The sequence below is a fragment of the Hyperoodon ampullatus genome (genome assembly GCF_949752795.1).
Source record: "Hyperoodon ampullatus genome assembly, chromosome: 2".
Taxonomy (NCBI): domain Eukaryota; kingdom Metazoa; phylum Chordata; class Mammalia; order Artiodactyla; family Ziphiidae; genus Hyperoodon; species Hyperoodon ampullatus.
The window spans coordinates 116,093,470-116,101,594 of record NC_136915.1 but is presented as its reverse complement, the minus strand read 5'-3'; the positions used below and the strand labels follow the sequence as shown (position 1 = coordinate 116,101,594).

The following is an 8,125-nucleotide window of genomic DNA, read 5'->3' as shown; positions in this document are numbered from 1 at the left end:
TGTATTGAATGAGAAGTTTTCCAGCTCAGGAGTGATTTAGACACATCCTTGGATTATGTGAATCTCAACAGAACTGCAGTCTTACCTGATATCTGGTAGCAGAGAGAATAAGTTGCAGTTTACTTGGAAGGCAGAGACTGGAGCTTTCTGAAAATAAGACAACTAAAGCCTTGAGGAGCTATTCATACCAATATATCAGCGCAGTTCTTAAATATTTTTTATCAAATGTTGACTTCCGTCATTGAGATTTTCTTATACCTGGTAACATAACTCTTCGGTATTTTAAGAAAGATTTCCCCTACTTCCCCCTTTCACTTCATTAACTCAACCAGCTGTACTCAGAGTAACAACTTGCTGAACTCACTCTCCAGCACTGGGAACTGGCCTGTCTCCTATGAGATGCTCCTCAGGACTCCAGAGCAGACTTCCATGCTACTGTGGGCATCCTTGCTGGTCCTAGGTAAGTAGTGGGGGGAAGCCTCTGTTTGCTGCAAAAACGGAGCCTCTCTGCAGGCAAAAGACCTCTCCTCTGTGCTGCTGAAAAAATGGATTTTACTCCCATTTAGAACAGCAGAAAATGAACAAAGGGGAAAGATATTGATACAATGGAATGAGAGGGAAAAAATTATTTCTAATAATGTGTTCCTTGTTTGCTTTTAATTGCCTATGAAAAATTCCTCTTACCACCCCCCCAAAAGTGGGCTTATTTTTCCGTGCAGAAAACTACTATTAAATCTGGTTACCTTTCTAATCACAGATCATGAAAACCAAGAGTGAAAGATGAACTGAGTCCCTTGTGAAAGGACCATGTTCTGACTGTGAGCTGATGTAGAATGATTTTCTGCTGAGAATAGTTATTTCTTTTTTGTACTCTAAGATCAAGCCTGCTCTGATGTTTGCAAAGAGCATGAGAAGAGGAGAAATAAGACAATTTCCCTTTGATTTTTCTTCCCTGCTTGCCAATATTTGTCCAAATGAGACACTGATTTTCTAGTAGCTCAAGCTTAGGGAAATAAAGACCAGTCAGTCATTTGTACATTGAATTTTGTTAAATGTGTTTGCCTTGTTCTCAGCTATATCTCCAGACTCCAATTAAGAAAGGAAGAGTTATTAGTGTGACTGGCACATTATGGGAACTCAGTAAATAGTGAGTGAATGGCTATATGGGTCATAGCATGGTGCTGGGCAATGCAGAGTATGCAGGGACACGGAGAACACGGCCTCTGCCCTCAAGAACTGACATTCTGGGCTTCCCTGGTGGCGCAGTGGTTGGGAGTCCGCCTGCTGATGCAGGGGACACAGGTTCGTGCCCCGGTCCGGGAAGATCCCACATGCCGCGGAGCGGCTGGGCCCGTGAGCCATGGCCGCTGAGCCTGCACGTCCTGAGCCTGTGCTCCGCAACGGGAGAGGCCACAACAGTGAGAGGCCCGCGTACCGCAAAAAAAAAAAAGAAAAAAAAGAACTGACATTCTGATAAAGAAATCAAAGGACAAATGAAAGAGCATTTGACTTGGCAATACAAGAAAAATATTACACAATGGATCATAGGATAATGATAATTAATTCTTGCTGATAATAATTAATACTTGCTGAGCCCTATGTCAGACAGTCTTCTAAGAATATCCCATTGTATTAATGTATCCAATCCTCTAACAATTGATGAGCTGGAACTTCTATAAATCCTGTTTTACAGATAAGGAATCTAAGGCACAGAGACAGTCTCTTGCCTTAAGTTTCATGCAGTAGTAAAGTGGCAGAGTCAGGATTCAAACCCATAATCTGACACTGGAGCTGTGCTTTTAACCACTGCCCCATACTGTATGTCCAGTTATGAGTTTCAACTGAGCTGGAATGGGAGGGGTTCTGAATCAATAGAAAAGTGAGGGTGCTGCAGCCTAGAGGCATCTCAGAGGGCTTCATGGAGGAGGTTGGATTTCATCTGAGCTTTGATGTGTGAGTGTAACTTGCTTTTGCTTCATAATGAAGGAGGAGAATAACACTCCAGGCAAGAAGATAGTGAAGCCAAGCCTCAGCAGCAGCCACAGTCATGTCAAAAAAAATAATTACAGCAACCCTTAATTGACGACTTACTAATTTAACTCATTAAAATATGGCCATGAGGTCAGTTTGATGGCCCCCATGTTACAGAGGAGAAAACTGAGCCTTGGAGGTTTTGTGTAGTTTGCCCAGGGCCACACAGCTAAAATTCAAACCTGTTTCTGCCTGAGTCTGCAGCCTGAGCTTTTGGCCATGGCGTTACCTTGTTTCTCCAGGGTGGGTGGAACTGGACACGTTTCTCCTCCGTTTGGCTGGAAGTCGAAAATGGGCGGGTAGACTCTCATGGTAGAATGGTTTGGGACTCGTTGCCTTGTGCTGATGCCTGGCTCTTGACTCTCTTGCAGCAGCTCCAGTCAGTGGACCACTTGGTAAGTCCATCTTTTCTTTCCCTTTCTCTTTTATGTTTCTGGATATCTTAATAACTATCCTGTATCTCACATACTTGCTGTGCCTGCATCATTTTCTTGAGGACTACAGGCAGGTGAAAACATATCTGAGGACTCTGACCCTAAGAGTTTGGGAGTCACACTCCTGGATGAAACCTGGCATGGTGCTGGATGATCTTGGAGGCAGGGCTGGGATACATGTCACAGAATTCAAGGAAAGGGGGTGTCCCCACCTAATGTGGGATTCTAGCCAACTTGACAGAATGCATAGAATCCTGAGAGAGGAAGGATAGAAATAAGCCATTACCTCACTGGGGGAGGCTGAGTGCAACCAACTTGCCGGCTTCCCCACGTCCCCCCCAGCTTGACAGAGCCATGGGCAACCAACTCATCCCAAACTTCAGCATTCTGTGTAGACATTTCTCTATTAATAAGCTCAGATCATGATAACTTTGAGCCCCCATCCTACTGGTCAGCAGAAAGTCCAGCCTTCTGTTGGGAGCTGTCTCCACGAGTTTTGGCAATCCCTGCAGATTTGTCCAGCACCCCCCCCCCCCATCCAGGGAGCTGCTTATGGTCAGCCAGCTCCAGCCAGTGGGAGCCACTGCCCCTTGATGCACACCATCCCCTGCAGCTTCTGGGCCTGTGATTCTCCCCCTCAGTGCTGTGGCTACAGCCCATTTCCCACAAATCTCTGCCTAACTGGGAGGAGATCTTAACTGGACTAGGTTTTGTTAAACATTCTAGGATGGAGAATAAAATACAGAGAGTGTCAGCTAGTAGATGTGGCTAATCTCAGAACCCACTGACTCAGTCCCAACCTCTTAAAGATGCTGACAAGATGTGTCTCCCCTTGACCACTGGGCCACCTGCACATAGCAGGGGCAACTTACTTGGACCAGCGAGGAATAAAGCTGCATACACCAAAGAAGTTCTCCCTTCCCTCCAGTAAAAGACCTACTGCCCAGTCTCCATTTCCCTAACCCCAGGTGCTTCCCAGGAACATAGACAGTGCAGATTTCTATTCTCTTTAAGAGAAACACAACCCCATACTCACTGGGGCGTAGTATATCTGTATAAACCTCTAGAGAAAGAGAAAGGAAAAAAAGTATGCAGAGACACATGAATGTTTCTATAATCAAACAGAACATTTAATTTCTTTATTTAAAACAAGTGTTCAGGTTACTCTACAGTTTTTGCCCCCAAACAGAGTATTTCCATTACATTTGGGTACAATTCTAAGGTGTATTTGGGGCAGTTCTTACAGAAAAAGGTGAGAATATTTAAAGTCTCAAGCTTTAAAAAAACAATTGCTTGTACGCCCTTGAATACAGACAGTCCTCCTTACCTGAGTATAAAAAGTACTAAGATAAAAACACACTTAATTGATTCCACTTATGATTTTATGGTAAACTGCATATCCCCAACAGTGAGATTTTATTTTTGGAAAAAAGACAATACAAATGGAAATAATGTGTTTTATTTTCTATATCACAGAATTTAGATTACCAAGGCAATTTGTAGAACAAAGCATGGATCAAATATTGGTTTTTGGGGTTGTTGTTTTTTTTTTTTTTTTTGTATGTGATAGCTGTAGGAAACTAAAACTGCAAAAGAGCTCCCCTGCTATGCTTCTCTCCTTTCATCATAAAGGAAAAGTCTTCCCCCAGAATCCTCACCCCTTAGTTCACTCCTAGCTTTATTCCTCTGACATCTCCTTACTCAGAACTGTGTCACATGGCTGGGCAAGTTAGTGCTTCTGTTTTTCAAACCCGCTGGTGGGCAACAGGCTCAACAGAAGGGCATTGGAACTAACTTTCAGAAGCCAAACAAATATTTTCCCTATCATTGTTTGCTCCTCTTCAACTTTTAACAGATCTTGCTCTACTACACTTGTCAGTGGCTTTGGGAGCCATCAGAGCAGTGGAACCACAACACTTTTACCACCTTCATGAATTACTGCATCTTTGGCAGAATCTGAAGTATCACTTTACAATCAATTTTCATTGTATACACAATGAAGGATTAGCCTATCAAAACATTGATCTTTGTGCCTGCTAGAAAATAGTAGTGTTAAAGGGGTAAGAATGTTTGAGTGGGTGTTTCCAATAGTGAATAATTAGGTCTGTGATTACTTTTATTATGTCAAGGAAGAAATCCTTTTTTTTTTTCTATCCTCTTATGTTTTCTAATGAGGGCCTGCAAATTAAACTGAAAAAAGCCAGACTAGCAAGAGAAAAGACAAATTTTTTATTCAAAACTTATGGGAATACAAAGAAAAAAATAAACTAAGGAAGCAGTTAGAATTTGGGACTTATATAACATCTGGATAGGGAAAGGGGCAGGTGAGAAGGCCACTTGCTAGAAAACAAATGATTTTTAGGAAAGATAAATGGGCCCTTAAGAGAATAGATGGGAGCTATGCTAGTTTTGTGACGAGTTCTGCTTTAGGTGTGCTGCCAACTTCCAGTGTCTGGTGATAAGAGCTGATCATTTATTTGCTCCTGAGGAGGTGATTTATGACAATTGAACTCTTCAGAGGCTTTGGTTTTAGGCAGATAAGGGAATTCAGAATAAAAATAAATAAAATCTATTCTCAAATGCCTTCAGCTCAAAATAATTTTTATGCCACAGTAGTAGATTCATCCTTCAGTTACTAACTCTCACACCTTGAAGCTACAAAACTTAGGAAATAAACACTCAGATAAGAAAGAGCCACAGTAACGGCTGCAGGAAATAAAGTTAAAAACAAAATCTCCCAACCCAGAAATCCTCTCCACAAAGGTAATAAAGAAAGCAAACACTTTTAGTATTGAATAAGCATTAAAACATACGCTTAATAATAAGCATGCTCATCACAGACAATCCACCAAGAGATTGCAAAGACAGAAAAGGATCTCCCGCTCTTATATCGCCAAGGGGATTCAGCCCATTACATACACATTTTCAAGATTAAACAGTAACTAGTTCTCAAGCAGGAGGACTTGACAGCACCTTTTGTCACACATAGTTTATCCTAAATTTATCATGGTTATTGGCTTTTATCCAGAGGAGGAATAAACATCTCATATCTTTAGGACTGGAGGTAGTCTTGCATACTGCAACAAGGTACCTACCAAAGGTAAATGCTTACCCTTCCACAGGAATGGGGAGACAGGATCCAGGGGAGCTATCCCCCTAGATGTCTGCATTTCAAAAAGATGGCTCCTGGGGCTTCCCTGGTGGCGCAGTGGTTGAGAGTCCGCCTGCCGATGCAGGGGACACGGGTTCGTGCCCCGGTCCGGGAAGATCCCACATGCCGCGGAGCGGCTGGGCCCGTGAGCCATGGCCGCTGAGCCTGCGGGTCCAGAGCCTGTGCTCCGCAACGGGAGAGGCCACAATAGTGAGAGGCCCGCGTACCGCAAAAAAAAAAGGCTCCTTCTTGAGAAAGATGTTCCTGAGTTATGAGACTGGCAAGAGGCTTTTTAGCCATTATAAAGGTTCACATACATTTGAAAGAAAAAAGAGAGGGAGAAGTTGTTTCCCTTATTTTCAACAGGGAGAATTAAACCTCTTATCTTTAATTTGTATTGATATTTACCCTCACATTCTCCAGCTTCTGTCCATTAATAATTCAAAGATGTTAAGGCCTGATTTTATGCAGGGCCCACATTTTATTTTCATGAAAGAGTATCTTTGGGGTGTGGGGAGTTAGAAGCACCTAGTTCCCAGCACTCATACTGTTTGTAGTTATTTCAATATAATTTTCACTTCAGACAACAGCCTGCTCACCCCTCCCCTACCTACTTCTTGTTGGAAAAAAATACTATGGACCCTTTTCCATAACTGCGTAATTGACCCCAAATTCCTATACTCCCTCCCTCTACAATCCCTCACCCCACCATATGGAAATGCTCATCTTAGAGAGGTGTGTGTAACATGAAGAGCCCAGGTGGGAGGGAGTTCAGGAGGAATCTACTTGAGGACCTGGCCTGTTGGAAAAGGTAAGAGGGTTTGCGAGCCTCCCATCACTTATCTTCTATGGTGAGTAGGTCCTGCTGGGGTTGCCCTCTGAAAGGTTAGTCTGTTCCTGTAGACCACAGAGCAGTTGCTGCACTCCTGGGTAAGGTGAATACAGCTGGAAAACTTGAAACCTGGGGAAACAGCAGCCCCGCCAGGGGGCCTTTCAGAGACTCTCCAAAGCTGGGTGCTTCAGTCCACTCCACACAGACCACTGTAGTGGGGACTGCAGACACCTCCACCTCAGACTCATTTCTCTTCTCCCCAGCTACCGTACCCAAACCCATGATTTCCCTCCAGCCTCCGTGGACCACGGTCTTCCATGGAGAGAGAGTGAATCTGACTTGCAATGGATTTCACTTCTATGCACCAGAGAAAATAAGATGGTACCGTTGGTACTCTGGGAAACAACATCCAAGTGAAACCCCAGGAAACACCCTCGAGGTTCGTGATTCTGGACAGTACATTTGCCAGGCCCCAGGCTCACTCCCGAGTAACCCTGTGCGCTTGCTCTTTTCTACAGGTGAGAAAGAAAGTGAATTAGTTAAAACATTGGAAGTGATTGCAGTACATCTTAGCTCCCTGGATTTTCCAAGAACTGAGGTCCTTCGTTCTACTCTAACTTTGACCTTTCAGGTTCATGTCCTCCCTCACTGTCTATAAGTGTTTTTCAAACTACTATTGACATTAGAGTTTAAATGTCTAATATTAATCAACAGACATTCTTACGCACACAGTTAAAGAAAGAAGTTTTAGTTTTAGGGGATACAAAAGTGAAGCTGGGGCTTCCCTGGTGGCGCAGTGGTTGAGAGTCCGCCTGCCGATGCAGGGGACACGGGTTCATGCCCCGGTCTGGGAAGATCCCACATGCCGTGGAGCGGCTGGGCCCGTGAGCCATAGCTGCTGAGCCTGCGCGTCCGGAGCCTGTGCTCCGCAATGGGAGAGGCCACAACAGTGAGAGGCCCGCGTACCGCAAAGAAAAAAAAAAAAAGTGAAGCTGTCTTAGGTCCTGCCTTCAAGGGCTTTACATGAATGTACTAAGCACAAAATAGAAAGTGAAAAGTGCCATAAAATAGGAATTCAGAGGTGGGAAATCTCCAGTCTCAGGGCTTGTGTCTTCACCTGTCTTAGGATCTGTCCCTTCTCTATTTCAGAAAATTTAGATCACTCCTCAGGCATTGGTCTATAGGAGCAGGCATTCACTGTATCATCTCAGAGAGAAAGGATAGAACTAGCCTGTAATCAGAATCTGAAGAGCATGAGAGTTTCATGAGTGGACAGCATTCACTGTCTCTTGACCCTGAATTTGTATCTGTGACCATAAGCCCTCTGCATAGCACACTCCAATGCACTGTAACAATTTCTAGTGTATTTCTCCAAGAACTACGTCTTTGATGACTCCTGTTCTGTTATTTGGTGAACAAGTTGGTGTTGATCTTCTCTGTAATCAATGACGTCAGAGATTCGGTCACACCTCCTCTCAGCTTTTCCTCTCCACGTTAGAATCCTTATATTTTTGAATCTGTCCCTGAATGGTTAAATAGATGTGTTTAGGATTTATTTAGGAATTGTATCTGAAGCTGGTCAACTGATTTGGAAGGAAATGAGTGAGCTTGAGTCAGGAGACTAAATCCTGGGGAGGAAGAAAAAAAATCTCTGTAATTCAGGATGCACAGAGGATG

General features: G+C 43.6%; 1 protein-coding gene across 1 annotated transcript in view; it reads left to right on the top strand.

Moving 5' to 3' along the window:
* Positions 1 to 399: 399 nt before the first annotated feature.
* The window catches only part of LOC307065159 (Fc receptor-like protein 5), a gene marked incomplete at both ends in the record, with an annotated part of 93,987 nt that continues 86,261 nt past the window's right edge, over positions 400 to 8,125 (top strand). Inside the window, 3 exons of the mRNA XM_079721973.1 lie at positions 400 to 460; positions 2,403 to 2,426; positions 6,712 to 6,966. Coding sequence (XP_079578099.1) covers positions 400 to 460; positions 2,403 to 2,426; positions 6,712 to 6,966 — 340 coding nt within the window. The remainder of the gene's footprint in view (positions 461 to 2,402; positions 2,427 to 6,711; positions 6,967 to 8,125) is intronic.